This window comes from Durio zibethinus, chromosome 17 (assembly GCF_047325235.1).
Source record: "Durio zibethinus cultivar Kanyao isolate XHJ-2024 chromosome 17, ASM4732523v1, whole genome shotgun sequence".
NCBI classification, from domain to species: domain Eukaryota; kingdom Viridiplantae; phylum Streptophyta; class Magnoliopsida; order Malvales; family Malvaceae; genus Durio; species Durio zibethinus.
The window spans coordinates 10,358,185-10,374,903 of NC_143178.1; the positions used below are offsets into that span (position 1 = coordinate 10,358,185).

At 33.3% G+C, this 16,719-nt stretch overlaps 1 protein-coding gene across 11 annotated transcripts in view; it reads right to left on the minus strand.

The window, feature by feature from the left end:
- Positions 1-6,485: 6,485 nt before the first annotated feature.
- LOC111281733 (DENN domain and WD repeat-containing protein SCD1-like) overlaps positions 6,486-16,719 on the minus strand; it is a 34,455-nt gene continuing 24,221 nt past the window's right edge. For 6 of the 11 annotated variants that reach the window (XM_022869388.2, XM_089746456.1, XM_022869371.2 and 3 more), the window contains 10 exons: positions 13,866-14,127; positions 13,580-13,770; positions 12,672-12,736; positions 12,427-12,550; positions 11,058-11,239; positions 10,918-10,989; positions 10,652-10,812; positions 10,478-10,519; positions 10,061-10,269; positions 6,486-7,035 (listed from right to left, as the gene is read on the minus strand). In XM_022869388.2, the coding sequence (XP_022725123.2) occupies positions 6,940-7,035; positions 10,061-10,269; positions 10,478-10,519; positions 10,652-10,812; positions 10,918-10,989; positions 11,058-11,239; positions 12,427-12,550; positions 12,672-12,736; positions 13,580-13,770; positions 13,866-14,127 (1,404 nt within the window). In that variant the 3' untranslated portion in view covers positions 6,486-6,939. Of the gene's footprint in view, positions 7,036-10,060; positions 10,270-10,477; positions 10,557-10,651; positions 10,813-10,917; positions 10,990-11,057; positions 11,240-12,348; positions 12,551-12,671; positions 12,737-13,579; positions 13,771-13,865; positions 14,128-16,719 lie in introns of those variants that run through there. The other 5 variants (XM_089746455.1, XM_022869374.2, XM_022869382.2 and 2 more) reach the window with 5 other exon arrangements.

The window sequence follows — 16,719 nt, forward strand, 5'->3', positions numbered from 1 at the left end:
TGCCAGGTTACCTCTTTGCATGTAGTTTAATTTTTGTGTAATTATTTTTAAGTTGATTTAGAGCATAACCAATATTGATCATTTCAAAGATTGACTTGCTTGATGTAAATTTCTACCAAAATGGAAGATTTTATTATAGATACTTTGAAGCTATAAATTCATGTTGGTCCATATCTTGGTGAAGTATTTAAGGATCCTACCAAAAAAAAAGGTTGGTCTTTTAGATAGCTATAATTTTTTTAGCCTACTACATTGTTTGATATCTTAATTCACTTAGGTTATACATGGAGTAAGCCGAAATACTATGTGCCTTCAATGAGGCTTTGGCATATATTTGTACAATCTCTTTGACATTGGACATGTATTATACTTTCTACCCATTAATTCTATGAACTTGAGTATTTAATATGATATTTTTTTGTTAAATTCTTGGTTTTATTAGTATATTTTAATATTTTAAGTTTATTTGGCACCATATTAACTTTTCTATGAAGTTATTTGCTAAGGTTAATTAGCATGTGACAATAAATTAAGGGAAAAGAAATTGGTGTCTAAGACTATACATAACAACTCTGAACGTGAGGTTTAGACAATTGAACTAACTTAACCAGCTTTATGCATGATCACGATGATGCTAATCTCAATTGGATTTCATTGAAAAAGTTGAATGCATTATAGGCTTGGAAAAGTTACCAACTATAACGGATTCATAAAGCCTAATTATCATACTTTAAATGCCATTGTCTAGATGGATATGCTTAGGTTTTGTTTTGAGTGCAATTAGAACATACATAAATTGATTATTTTTGAATTTAAAGTTAAAATTTCTGGTGGACTTCTACCAATATGTTGACTTATACTTTTGCATGGTTCTCAGGCCTCAAGGGTCTTGAAAATAGAAAGAAATAGTTTGGAGTATCTTCTACAACACTTTTGTAGAGTTACTACCAACAAAAAGGATGTCTTTATTTAAATTCGTTTGATCTTCTTTTTCTTCTTTATACTTGCTACTACTCTTCTCTTTGATCATCATTGGTTTTATCTTCCTTAAGGTGGATTAGTCAAACCATTGTAGATATCAAAATGTAGATTGGAGATTACATCTTCTTCTTGATGAAATTTCAGGTAACATTTCCTTTGGAAAATGTATCTTTTGTCTCTCTCTATTTCACCCTTCAATTTCCTTTATCTGTCATTACATGATGTCTAATTGTTGTACTTGCATTGTTGTTAAGCCTAATGATTAATTGCTATTGACAACTTTGTCTATCTAAAAACAAAGAAAATAAAGCAATTGCTTTACCTATTGAACATATACTACTAATAACCACTTCTTTTTATTGAACATATGCTTTAAAAACAAGTAATAAACTAAAAGAGGAAGGTTTAAGGGAGATATGCCTGAAACAATGAATTGTCGAAATCGAGGAATTGGTTGTAATGTTGCAGTTGTTGCCGAATACGAGGCTTATCAAAAGTAGGCAAAATGTGCTATTATAATACTTCATATATCTCCTTTAAACCTTTCTTTTTTGGTTACCATTTCCCTAACCTATCATTTTCAAATCCTTTTCAAGAAGTAAAAGCTAAGGAGATTGAAGGAAAAAGATATTGATAGTTATTTTCCAAAAAAACAAAAAAAATAGTTGATGTTTTATCTGGATATGTGAATTGACTTCTTAAAACAGGTGACGTGTCTTTCGATAAGGAAGACGACGATTGATGTTAACCATGATGGAAGAGAATTAGAGAAAAAAATTGCAATGCTGGATTTTGAAATTTACAAGTGTTGCCTCTGTTTTTGTTCAAATTTCTAATTAACCATTGTAATTTCTTGAAAGGAAATTTGCCAGTTGACTTTGTATTAGAATTTATTATGCTATAAACTTTGACTTTAACTTCTATCACTTTAACAGCTTCTCTTTCATATTAAAAACACTTTATGTTCATAGTTTAAACAAGTTCTCAGCAGAGCATGGTCTTGCTAACTAATTACTAATAATATTAAATGTCAACAACTAAATTTGATCATAGGATTTTTTTGTTGTTGATTTCTTTAAATTTTTTTATCATGTGGCACACGTTAATATAGAAAAACTTTATTTTTAATAAAAAAATACTAAAAATTATTTTTAAAATTTTTTATTATTTAATTAAAAACTATGATTTTAAATTTGACATTTATAAAAAAAATTAATTTAGTTCAACATTTCATATAATCACTAAAGTAATGTTTAGTACGTATGATCATTCTAAAAAAAATTTTAATTGACATGATGAGACCCATGAAGTCAATATAGAGTATATGATCCATGATGATGATGGGATAATTAAGATCCTATTATGCCATCACTTGGTTCAATTACTCGTTCTAAGGTTAAGAAACTACGATTGGCCCTTGAAGTGCTTCTTAGGTAGAATTCGACCTAATTGAATACTTTAGATAGTGAAATTGAGTAAAAAAAGCCTACATTCATCACAATGATCACTTACGTAGGAAACCAAGTCGAATAAGATTTTTTTGGATTTTTTATGTTTGAGCTTATTGCCTTAAACGTACTGTGGGTCTAGTATATGGGCTTTACGTCTAGAAGATTTGCATGAATGACTTGCATGATAATTTATCATATTAGTTATTTAGTTTAATTGATATTTTGTAATTTTCTTTTTTCTCTTTTGTTTTTGGCATATCTTTACATATTTTGGAGATTTTCTAGATTTGCTAAATCTTTGAATATTTGCAAATATTGAAGATTTTCTAGATTTACTAAATCTACAAAACATCTCATTAATTAAGATTTATTCTCTTATTGCTACCCATCTTAAGAGTTAGTCTTTCTTGTGCCTTATATATAAAGGTTTTATGATTGTAATAAAAAGTACTTTTAGGTTATTCATCAATAAACTTATGGATTGCATATTTGCATTCTCTTAAATTCTTATTAAAACAATACCCTTATTTTATTTCGAATTAACTCAAATTCTTATCACTATTTCTTCATTATTTTTAAAAATGTGCCGACCCATCTTAAGAGTTAGGGTTTCTTTTTGTGCTTTATGTGTAAAAGCTTTATGATTGTAATAGAAAGTACTTTTAGATTATTCATCAAGAAACTTAAGAATTGTTTGCATTCTCTTCATTTCTTTATTTCAAATCAATCATGATTCTTATCACTCTTTCTTTGTTAATTTTAAGAATGTGACGAAATCAATCCATTATCTTGTTTATTAGGGTGTGCAAACTTATTAGTCAATTGAATTTTGGTTTTCTATATTCTTTTTTTTTTTTGTTTAACTGAACTTAAACAAACCACAATACAATTCTCGCTTTTGGGGCACATCATTATACGTAATAATTAAATTATTATATTTGATAAGTATTTTATAATTTTACGTGATAATGATTTTAGATCGTCCAAAGTGATTGTATCATTGTTTTAAAAGGTGAATTAATTCTTATTTAAAAAAATAAAAAAATTTTATCATCAAAATGAGATGATATATAAAATTACTAATAGTCAATGTTACTTATTTAATATATGAATTAAAAATTTTGCTTCCTCTGTTTCAAGGTAGAATTCAAAGAATCAAAGGCAAATGGAAAGAATACGAACGATGGTTTTAATTTGGAGGATTTCGATAACGTGGGTTTGAGCTCTTACTAGTATCCAGATTAGCTTTTATTTAGATTTAATTGCTTGTTAGCGACTTAGTGAGCTGTAGACTAATTCTAACATTGAGTACGTGACCAACGGAATAAGCCCAGCTGAGAAGCACTGGGTTAAAATAAATTGTGATGCAGCCTTCAACCAGATTGAGTTAACGGCTGACTTATTGGAATTGGCGTTTGTTATTGCAAGAAATAGTAAGGAAATGGATACAGATGGTACAGAAAATGAGGTTGTAGTGGATTCTGCTCTGTTATAGAAGCCAAAGCATTGAAAAAAGGGTCAGTAATGGCACAGGTAAAGAAGTTCAGGAGGATGTTTCTGAAACCGGTTGTCAAATTCTCTTTAGAAAGTAAGCTCGTTGGAGATTTAATTCCATGTATATAAAAAAATATATGTTGAATTCGTAAGGAATATCATCAAAACCTAAAAGTTGAGTTTGATCTATAGAAGCAGACAGAACCAAAGAGGAGATTGTGTCCGGTCAGAAAAGTATAACCTTTGGAAGTAGTACCACTTTGTAGCTTCTGAGTTCTGAATATAAAGTTCTTGATTCGGCCTAAAAAAAAAAAAAAAGGAATTTTAAACACCATATGCTTTAAAGCACTCAAACTAATTTATTCCTGGTTTGACCATTTCTGACCCTCTGTACTCTTGCATTACAAAATAGGAAGCCTGAGTAGTATTCTAGCTTGCAGAAGATTTTCATACTCTCAACTATCATTCCAAGATCATGGCCTGAAGCTTTAACCAGCAAAAAAAAAAAAAAAAAGACAGTATATTGTCCTGAAGCCATGATTACTCTTGGTTCAGTTGAGTGTCTCTATACTAAACTTTTCTGCCCTCCATTCACTGTTAACCTTGGCAATAAATTCTTCTATTTTTTCTTTAGCTCATCATCATCCAACTCTTCATAATTTTCATCCGTATGATCGGCATCGTAATTGTTGTCACTATAATCATCTTCAATTGCCTTGCTGTTCTCACTAACTATTGTTTCATAGACACATAACACTACTCCACTGGCATTCGTTCCTTGTTCATTGCTCTCAAGTGAATGCTCAACTTCTATGCCATGGCTGTCATTTGCAAGTGTATGGGGAAGAAATTCACAATCCTGATCCAAGTCGGAGTCATGCTTTGAGCCCATGAAGATGATACGAATGATCAAATTGAAGAAACAGAATACATAAAAATCACTGGAAGTAACTCGGGCGATCAAATCCAAAGTAGAATGAAACATTGTTGAAAAGACAAAGGCCAAAGGGAGAAGAAATTAAAGTTAAGAACAAAATGGGGGAATCAGAAGAGTTAGTAGTTCAAGGCTTGGAAATTGTAATGGCAATACGTGAGAGTTTAAGCGCTGCATGGTTGAAGAAGAGAGTGAATGTGAGAAGCTTTTAAAAAATGGCGAGAGAAAAATCTTTAATTTAATAATAAAATGAAAAACCCATAATCGTTAATGAGTTGAAGAAGGTTAATGGAACCTCCTCTGCTCTTCCGTACTCTTTTTGTGTTATAAGTAACTTCTGGGTAGCTTTAAAAACTTGCAATTACAACGAGGCAATGCTTGTTGAATCTTTCTGTTTTTTATGAATAACGGGGAAAATAAGGAGAGAAACGAGGGCGTCAAGCGAGGGGCAGATCAAAATCAAACCTCTTCATCATGAGAAATTCATAACATCGTTAATTGAACACTTTTGAGTTCAAAATTCAAATGTATAATTCATAACCTTTGCTCCCTCCAAATCCCCTGATTTTGTTATTCAATGCTTACCCTCTCCACCAACTTTGCTTTCAATTCCATCCAGAGCGATCCCCTGAGGCTACCCTTAGCTTTTAATAATTTCCAAGTCCTAGTCCAGAATCACCTGCAGGTAAGCCATGGCGCTTCTGCCTTTGCCTTCATCCACTTGTAAACAGCCCCTCAATCTCTTCCTATTTTTTTTTCTTTCTCTGCTTAGCACTTTCTTTTAGCTTCTCACCCTTAACCACTATAGTAATTCTCTTAGCCTTCCTGGCCTTCCTTCCCTCCTAAGTCCTAAGACCTCTTCATCAACTGCTTAAAAGCAAAAAAATGTTTGACGACATTGAAACTAAACATGGGAATGGGTTAGTAATAGTTTTGGATGAAGGACCATTGACCACCAAGATTTCGCTCAAGTACAAGAAGAGATCATAAGAGTGATTTGCAAGGTGATTCTATCCATATTTTAAGTTTCAGCCAACCATTACCATTTACCAAGCATAAGCAAGATTAATGAATTTTTTTTTTTATATTAAAGTTAAATTTCATATTGTATTATAAGTCAATATTAAATTTTGTAACTGTATGTCGATTTCATTGAATTTTATTTTGTCATTGTATTTTTATTTTATTAATTATTTAAATTAAAATAACAAATTTGATAAAAATTTATTATTTTCATTAACATAATATATTCCATAAAATATTTCAATTTCACTACTTTTTCTCTCAAAAGCAATGAAATTAAGAGTATAATGATAAAATTTGTCATTGGCGTTGACATAATATTTCAAAAAAACCATTTATATAAAAGTCAATAAAACTAAATATTAATAAAAAATTAAGAAAAATAAAAAAATTAAGTAAAATCCAAAATTAAATCATAGTTTGATGACAAATTTCACTGTTTTTTCCCCCATTAACTGGATTCTATTTTGTTTTGTTCCAAAGGCTGAAAAGCTTAGGTCAAAATTAATCTTTAGAGTACATAACCTAACATAAAGAGGTATATAAAAAATGATTGAGGGACTTCTACCACTGAAACTAAACAAAAGTGACCATTCTGGATAACAAACACAAGTGACCATTAAGGATAACAAATTCTTCAATAAATTACACACCACTGCACCTTCCTTTCAATGCTACTATTCAAAGAAAAAAAAGTGCATGAAATTGAATTGTTAATGGTAGAGGTACAGTTTCATCATGTGACACCAATAATTTGATGGACAGCATAACTGGTAAACATTGCAAGGATTAAAACTGCAGGAACATAGACCCTTCCTACATATTGATGAACCAAACAAATCAAGTAAGCAGGGGAAAACTTCCCAGAGACCAAACAAACAGCAAGGCTTAATAAAAAATAAAAACTAAAACCATTCGTCAGATGGTTAAAAATTACATAGCTACAAGCCAGGAGATCAACCAAGAAAACCATGCAAAAGGTGACCATAGTCATTACAGCCTCTGCTTCTGTTACCTCTTATAATCAAGCAGCCAGAAATACACAGCGTGAGAGACTTAAATGTTGATTGTCGCTTCCCATAGCCTAAGAAGTCCATTACGACCACCACTGCATATCCTTTTCCTTTCAAGGTCTGAAACCACACATCTCACCTGGGTACCAACAAAATATGCCAGAGCAAAACCAGCAAAACACATTAATCTCAACTAACACAGTTCTTGACCTAATAGCCACTAAAAGTAAAGAAAATGAAAACTTCTGGTTGAAGACTTACAGAATTATTAAACTACCTTAAAATATACTTAGCAAGCAACAATAAAAAGCATACACATGAAATAAATATAATTTTTAACACATCAGGGGCATTTATTACATGACTTTTATTAAGGACAATGGAAGCATGTCATTTACAATTAATGACTATAATTGTCCAGTCACAATGAATTGTCTAGGTGATACGCTCCAAATGATAATGAGGAAGGATAAAGAAAGAAATTAGAAAATTTGCAGATGTTGATTTTAATTTATGGTTATTTTATGGGTATAAAAGTTCTTTTTTTTTTTTTTTTGTGTGTTATCATTCTACAAGGGAAATTCATTTAAACTTCATCCTTCAAAGTTATGGTGTATTTGAACACTAGATGATGAAAAGAATTGGATAAGATTAGTTAAAGTAAAGGATTCGACACTATGATTTCCATCCTATATTGTGCTGCTCAATCCGCATAGGATAATGAAAAAGATGCAACTAAACTAATTATTTTATTATAATGTTTACTTTATAAGAGATTAATTATATGATACGATTAAGATTCTTTTTATTGACAAAAATATCCTAGCATTAAAAGTCATATATGATTCTCACTCCATAGTTTCGTCAAGAGTTCAACCAAATTTCGAACTAAAAGGAAGAAAGATAATAATAGTAAGAGATACAAAGTTTTAATTACTCAAAAACAAATTAACTGTATTTCCCTTAATAAAAAATTATCGGAATAATGTCCTATTTGGCTCATGAACTATTATAGTTTGTTGAATTTGATACCTAAACTAAAAATGTTGCTATATAAGTACCTAAACTCTCAAATCGTGTATCAATTTGGTTCAAGAGTTAACTCCATTAAAAGAGTTGTTGACTGGGCTATTTTAGCCAATAAAAAGCCGCCATATGGACACAAAATGACATGTTAAATTAAGTTGTTGCTTACATGTCATACTTATGTGGCCATATATTCTAAAAAAAAAAATTAACTGATAAAAAAAATTAATTCTCCCCTAAACCGCACAACCCAAATTCAATACCCATGCAACCATCCACCCCAAATTGGAAGAACTCTGAAATTTTAGCAAAGTCAAAGCATGTGAATTCAAAGCTGCTACCTTGTGAAATCGAAGCTGGTACCTTCATGAAATCAACAGCAAACAAGCCAATTGATCATCACCATCCATTATCACAACCCTACTTCACCCACAAAAAACCACCCCTGCCGAGACCCCCTCTCAACAACTAAATCAACCCAACAACCCAAAGACAGGAACCTATACTCACCACCATCGCATACGAGCCAGATAGCCCTCAACCACCGAGACCGTGAGTCCCATTCACAGCCAAAACAAAACGTCAACAAATACTACCCCAACCCCTCTCTATCAACACCCCATCCAGACCTATAAAAAAAAAAAAAAAACCAAAAAACCACATCCACAAAAGGGGAACTACAAAAAAGCAGCCAAACAAAAAAAAAATTAACATTGAAATTGAGATTCAGGTTTGGGTGTTTGGGATGGTTTTTAAGCTAAATCTTTTGAGAGTAGGAGGGCTTTGAGGAGAGAAACAACATAGTAAAAGATGGGGGCCATAAGAGAAGAGAGAATCAGCAAAAAAAAAAAAAAGCCAAATCTTTGAGGTCAGATCTAGGTTTCTAGGGGTTATTTTTGAAAAAACTAAGGCTGGAATGTGAAAGAGAAGGTCAAACGGAATCGGCAGGTGAAATTTGAGCTTAAATTGGTACTAGTGATTGGTGGTAGGCATCGATGGACAACAGCTGATACGGCAGCGAGCCACTAATTTCTAGGTTTGGGAATGGCCAGTGTTCTTAGGGGTTGAAAGTGTTTGAAGTTTTTTTTTAGAGAGAATGTTTTAAATGAATTAAAAAAAAAAGAAAAAAACAAACTTATGTTTTATAGATTTTTTTTTTAATTTTTTAGAATCTTTTTAAGATTCTTTTGAAAAATTTCTTTTAATACTGATGTGACATTGATGATGTGACGCTAATTGGACTTTTTTGACACATGTCAACATTTTATTGTATGTTCATGTCACGTCAACATTTAAGGTTAACGGTGTTAACGGTTGGGGCTAATAATTAACATACGGAAATGTAGTTTAGGTACATCATTAGAACTTTTTTTTATTTTTGTTTAGACACCAAATCCAACAAACTATAATAGTTAAGGGGCAAATAGGACATTATCCCAAAAAGATTAAAAATAGAAAGAGAGAGAGAGAGAGAGAGAGAGAGAGATTGACTAAAACCATCATGAAAGTACAACACCCAAGAGAGAATCTCTCCAGTTAAAAATAAACCAATGTTAAGGGCAAAATACGACCATAGAATGAAGAAGCTGTTTTTTGTTTTTTAGTGAGCAATACAATGTATGATCAGCAAAGGATAGGATTGTTTTGATCCCACCTAACTCAACTGGATAGTGTTATAAGGTAAAAGCAGATAAAAAATCATCTCATCAACCCTACTCCACTCTCTAAATGAATATTATCCACAACATGTTTAATATCATTGTATCATATCCATCATCCAATGCACACACCCAATGCAACCTTAAGTCCATTTTTTGAACATAATTCATCCCCCTTTGTTTAGCTGTTAGGTTTTTTGTGTGTTAGAAAGTCCAGAGTTAGGAGATAAACTGAAAAAATGCCTTCAGTAAGGGCTGCAACCAGGGTAACAAAATTTTCAATGCATAAGGACACAACACGTTGCATTCCTACCCTCATCAGGATGATCCCAATTAGGTAAAATATCAAGGGCTATTTTCCTTTCGTTTTTAATGTTCTTTTGTGTATTTGTAAGTGCAAATATAATAAATTATAAACAAGAAAGTGCATGAGAAAAAGTGAAAGGAAGAACAAACAAGCAAAGGGGAAAATAAGCATACCACAGCACTAGTCTTTTGTGGGGTCCGATAAAGTTGCCACCCAGACATTTTTGATCCTGTGTTAGATAAGCTACCAAGCCTCTCTTGAGGCCGATGGAAGAGAGACATAGAATTGTCAGCTGCTCCAACTCCTAACCATTGCTCCCCGGCATTTATAGATAAGATAGCAGCACTATGAATGGTTACATTCTTCACGCATTTTATACCCCCTGCATGCATAACAAAATATAAAATAGTAGCATTATTGAAAGTGAAACATGACTTGAGGAGAAAACTATTGAAAGATTGTCATCAACAAGCACAATGAAGAGTCAAACAAGTTCTGAATAAATCTTCAGCAATTGCTTTAACCAGGTTGGATAAAAGCACTCCTAAGAGAAGCATGAATCATGCTAAGAATTGAATTGCTGCACTTACCCTCCTCGTTTTCCCAAAATCGGAGCAGCCCATCCATTGAACCTGAGAGGATGTTTTTCAAAGTATTACTACTATATTCCTGCTCTTGAGATAAAATTGTTGCTACAAATCATTAATATTTTTAAAAATGAAACATGTAAAGGTTACGGTAAAATAAACAGAAGCAGGACCAACCAGTTATTATTCCTTTGTCCGATGCTGAATACTCAACACAAAGCAGCGGGCCAGCATGACAAGCAAGAACAGCATCACATGTTCCCCGGGAAACAGACCAAACTCTAGCAGTCCAATCATCACTCCCCGTAATCACAGTATCTCCAACCATTCTAATAGACCTGCATAACTGAAACATGATCGCACTGTTCCTTCCAAGGCTCACATACACACACACACACACTAATGAACCAAAAATTCAAAAAATTCAGCATTTCTTTGCTAACCGTATCCACTTTGTATGCCCTAGAAGCTTGTGCATCTGCCTACCAGCACGGATGTCCCAGATGTTTGCTACTCTGACAATGCAAAGGATCCATCAGTTGAATTTCAAGGTGACAAGCCATAAATCTAATTTTATACATACGCGTCTCTGCCAGCAGCAGCCAAGATCCCAGTCGAGTCATCATACTCCATACATAGAACAGCACTAGAACAGCGACCAACTGTTGCCACACAAGTATCAGTTCGAACATCCCACATCTTAACAGTTCCATCATGAGCAGATGTTAGGACACGTTCACCAGACAGCATCCGCACACAGCTGACCTACAGTAACAGTAAAACAGGGATCTTGTGATTCAATCATCTAATTCATGTACATTCAAGAAAAGGACAAACAGCTGAGATTATTTCTCTTTTAGTTCATCATCAAAGAAAAAGAATTTAGAATTAGGAATTACAAAAATAATAATTCATAAAATAAGAAAACAAAAAGCTTTCCAAAGAGGTTGAAAGGATGGAAACTGAGTAAAACGTTCAGCAGCACTTTTTTTATAAAAGGGGCTGCACAGAAATGATCCCTATCAATGAGAAGCCCAATAAATAGGGTAAGCAGTTTGCTTATCATGAGAGAAAAGACATCTCTAAAGGGAAAACAAGTATCATATTTAATAGATAATAATTCAGAACATGATTAATAATCCTAAAAGCATAATAAATAATTCTGACAAAGGTAAAAAAAATATAGGGCTGTAGAGAAATTTCTTCGAGTCTAATTACAGATTTTTCCTAGAATGCATATAATCAGATATGCAAGTCTATACTTGCATGCAGGTTTTCATATTCCTGACTTTACTGAGAATTGATAAAATTACAGATTTGGTTTAAAAGAAAAAGATGGTAAAAGACCAGAGTGACAGGGAAAGGTCTTCTGCTTGAATCCAGTTGGGCAAAAAACCCATTCTTTTCCTTGCATTACTTTCCATTCAATGCTTCCTAAACATCTTCCTCCCCAACCAACCCTACCCCTTAACTCCCCCCTTTCCCTTCTGAATTTTTACATTCTGGCTATTTTTGTATCCAGCATTGTAAAAGAAACAGTCAATGATGATCAATGTTGTACACATTGGTGAATTTCAAAAACAGAAATCATTTCATAAAGCTACAATCATAGATCCACTTTATCACGAAAAATAGCACTTGTTTTCTTTCTAAACATAATATATAACTAATTTTGAACTCTTTTATACAACATTCTTGGATATCAAAGCAAATCCTTGACTGGCTCAAAACCTGCTGATACTACCATCAAGGTAAAAAGTTAGGATCTACTAGATTATGACTAATATAATGCTGATAATAATTGGCATTATTCTATATATATGCAAATATATCTTTGATACAATGCCAACTGGTGCAGTAAAAGCTGTATTCACCATTTACACATTCCATAAAAAAGGGCCACTCCAGTTTTAAGCCCAGTTTGCAATCAAGGATATTATGAACAAGCAAACCTGTGCATCATGACCCTTTAGCTCCTCCAGCAACTGGGTTGTTTGCTTGTCCCATACAATAACAGACTGATCATCAGAACCAGATACAACTTTTCCTCTATCAGAGCTAATGGCTCGGATGGTTCTGCATAGCAAGAGTTGTGGAAAATGTTAAATAACCAGGAACAAGAATGAAAACTTAACAAAGGAACATTTTAATGAGAAGCACAACCAACAAAAAGGTTAAAATATTACATAACAGAGACCTTGTATGTCCTTTCAAAGTTGCCCGAAGTTCAGAACCACGTAGACTAGGATCCCAAATCTTAACCTGGAAGTTTTACATATCCACTGGAAATTTACTTCACAAAATAAAGCAATGAACTTAAAAATTTAATGCATGCCGAATTAAATCTTTCAGGGTTACAGTTGAACCGAATAATAATAAGCAATCATAAATACATGCACCAATAAATGAAGCAAGATTTTATAGAGGATACAGAAGAAACACATTGGTTCAATTCCATTACACAAGCAATGATAGTGAATTATTGAATACAATTTCAGATACCGAAAGCATGTCTGTACTAGAGACCATATGTCATAATCACACTTTAAAAGTGAGAAAAGCTACCAGCATATGGATGTAAATGTGATCAAGTTTACAAACAATAAAAGCGACTAATATTGAGTGTGAAGATCCAAGAATCCAAATTTTGTCCAGTGAGTTTTTGTTCAGCTTAAAAACCAACCGATGAAACCCTACAGAAATTAAAAGACCATATGACTGCACAAAAACACCTATATGTCCCTCTTGATCTGAACATGATCCAAAGATAGGGAGGAATGGAACAATGAAAGAGTGAGAGATTGACAATGGAAATACTCTTTGAGAAACATAACCAAAGACCAGAACAAACAATATTTAATGATTTGAAGACTAAACCAGCCAAAGTTTGATCCTTTGTTCTTCTTTCAGTAAATAGCCGTTAGATAGGCAAAATGCCCAGAAGAAGACAATAGAACCAAGCCCAAAAATTGGAGGCACTCCCCACCCTGTTGCTTTCAAGAAGAAATTCAGCCATTTAAAAGCAAAAACAAGATTAATAACAATGAACAGGCAATGTAGCACATGAATTATGAGCGTCAAAAAATTAACGATGTAGTAACTCACTGAACGGTCAGTGCTTCCACTAATAAAGAAACCTGCATCTTCACGATCACCCACCAGATCCCACACCTCTCTTCTTGTTACACAATGCAAAGCAGTAACAGCACCACTATGGCCCCTCAATATACGAACATTTGTTTGTGTTTTCTTCTGACCTGCTGCAGACAATTCTTGTTTGCGAGCATTCCCATTTTCTGATGCAGTTAGAAGATAATGAGCTATGAAAACATAGGGTTCATGACCAAAATACAAAACATTACGGGCATCTAAATGCTAACAAAAGATAAACCTGAAGCACCACCATCAGAAGCCCACTTACGAACACGAGCAAATGAGTTTGTTCTTGATGTTGTGTCCCTGCTGAACATGCTCTGCACCCAGCTCCTTCCAACACCAGAAGCCTCTGCAGGTTGTTGATTCTCAACTGCAGCATCCTTCGGACGTGGGGATGACAATCCAGGAGGCAATAGTGATTGTGACTTCACAGATGAGATGCCCCAGTAACTGATACGAAGTTGCTGGATATGTGACAAAAATCCTCTGAGTTTTATCTGAAACATATTGGGAAACAATCAATTTAGTAATTACATTTATGAGGTCAAAGCAAAAGTTGCATGGACAAACCGATCAGGAATATTGAACAAATTATTAGTCATAAGCTTCAGCTCCAACATAAATGAAGTGCTTCATACCAGAGAGAGACAGAGTGTGAGTTGTTAAAACAAAAAAGGACAGAATGACTTGAATGAATATTCCATTTAAAACCAAATTCCCGAAATGTCAGAGTAGATTAAATTATTCTTCATAGCTGAGCTTGCAAGCTTAATGGTGACAGTATTCCATAACCATTCATAAACACAACCTTCCAGAGACATTTCTCCTACTTCCTAATCAAATTACTAAACCACTCAACAAATGAAGGAAAACCAATTCATTTCCATTACCACAAACCAAGTTAGATATGCTGAAATTTACCTTTCAAAAAAGATGACTTTTGAATGGGATGATGAAAGAAACTTACATGTAACCATACCTATTAAGCAACGAAAGAAGTGACGAGGTTTCACAAAATGTACATGACAAAAAAGGATCAGCACTCAAATGGTACCTAGCTATACACAATTCATAAGGCACTTGAGCAATTTTTCTTAATGCAATATAGAATTAAGCTGATTTAACTGACACAATTGGTTAAAGGTGATGATGTGTCCTTCACCAAATTAAATTGCAATGCATGTCAATTACATGGAAATTAATTTCAATAACTAGTGTCTGCTTGTGTGAAAGCATAGGTACTATGAGATAATTGCTCGCCTAAATACTCTAGACTAACACAATTAGAGACTACACGAACGAGAAAGAAGGATGGATTTGAGCAAAAGAACTGACTTGTAGATTGTGCAAAAGGCTAGTTCTATGCAATAAGCAGAAACCTAAAAAGCTGAACTAAAAGAAAAGACCAAAAAAGGACAATAAAGGTCCATATACTGACACTATTGCAACCCCAAATAACAGCATCAACAGAAAATCAAGAAGGTGCTGGATAGAAATCAAAATTAAATCAATAATTAACCCAAAAAAAAAAAAATGAACACCATGTTGGAGGAATGAGGAATGAAATTACAATGAGCTTAGAGGGAATGAAGGAGTTAGAGGGCAAGGCTGCATGAAGGAGAAAGATGTATTAGACAAGTAGAAATCTGATTATCCTACATTAGTGTAGATCTAATTCTCCTACATTAGAGCAACTTGATTTCCTAATTTATTTTGGGAATATTTCTCATTTGTTCTTCTGATTTAGTCAACTATTCTGATTGTCAAGTTTTTTGGGATTTGTTTCTAATTTAGAATAGAATAATTCTCATTCCTTTTATTATTTTTTGTTTCATGTAAGTTGTTTCCTAATAAGGAACTTTACTGTTCCTATTTATTTAGATATACTTCTTCATTCTAGATAGAATAAGAAGAAATAAGGACAATTGTTTTTTAAGTTTTCTATATGGTATCAGAGCTAGGATTTCTTTCCATTGCCCTTTCCAAATCTGTCACGTGATAGGCTCTTTCCATCTCCGCCTACACGTGATGGGGGCTTGTTAAAGTGGTGTTATCCCACATCTAATAAATATTCAATATCTTGTAGTCCTATATTCAGATTGGATCCCTCCACTTACAGCCAATTGGTTTTAAGTTGGATACTTAACATGGTATCAGAGCAAGCTTACTAATGTAGTGTTCAACATGGTTTTAAGTTTTCTACACAAGTCCATGTTCAGTATCACTTTCTTCTATGCCAATGCAGTGTCTGATATAGGAGCTGTCAGCAGATTAATGGAGCCTTTGCAACTAGAATAGAGGAAAGTAAAAAATAGTTGAAGCCAGAGGACTGGGTGTGGTTCCAGAGAAGAAAGACATTGAGCCATAATTAAGAGAAAAGGGCCAAAAAAGGCAAAAGAAAGGAAGAAAGAGGAAAAGAAAAGGGCATGAGAGAGGAAAACGTGCCAAAATTTTCTATGAACATTGCTGATGAGAGGAAAAAATGGAACAGAGAGTATGGTACACATAGTGATGAATTTTCTACAAAACCTGGAGAAAGAATAAAGAGAAAAAAGAAAAAAGAAAAAGAAAAAACTGAAGCAAATAATTTTTTAAACGAGAGGTTAAAATGTTGGCATTTTAATTGCAGGTTATCAAACATTTTTTCCACATTGACATGTATTCGAATATTATTGATAGAAAACCACACCATCATCCATGACAAATAGTGTGAGTTAAGTTAGCAAATTAAACAGAATGTAATAGTTCAAGCCCCACACTAACAAAAGCTCAGTTCAGGTACCCAATTAAACATCAAGTTACAAATTCAAGTACCACTTCTGCCATTAATCTGATTGATAAACCTATATCTGGGAAAGGCATGGGACATTGTTCACCAATTCCTCTTTTCCTTATCACGTATAGAATTAAGGGAATATAGGGAACTCTTAGATTTAAAAATCCCCAGTGAACTTATGCAGTTTATAATTGTTCTCAACTTCATAGCTTAGAAGATCATTTTCTCATATGCTATCTGTGTCCCCAAAAACTCCAAAAAAGATAGATTGGACTTTTAAATCCAATATATGTTACTTGAATGGTAATTTATG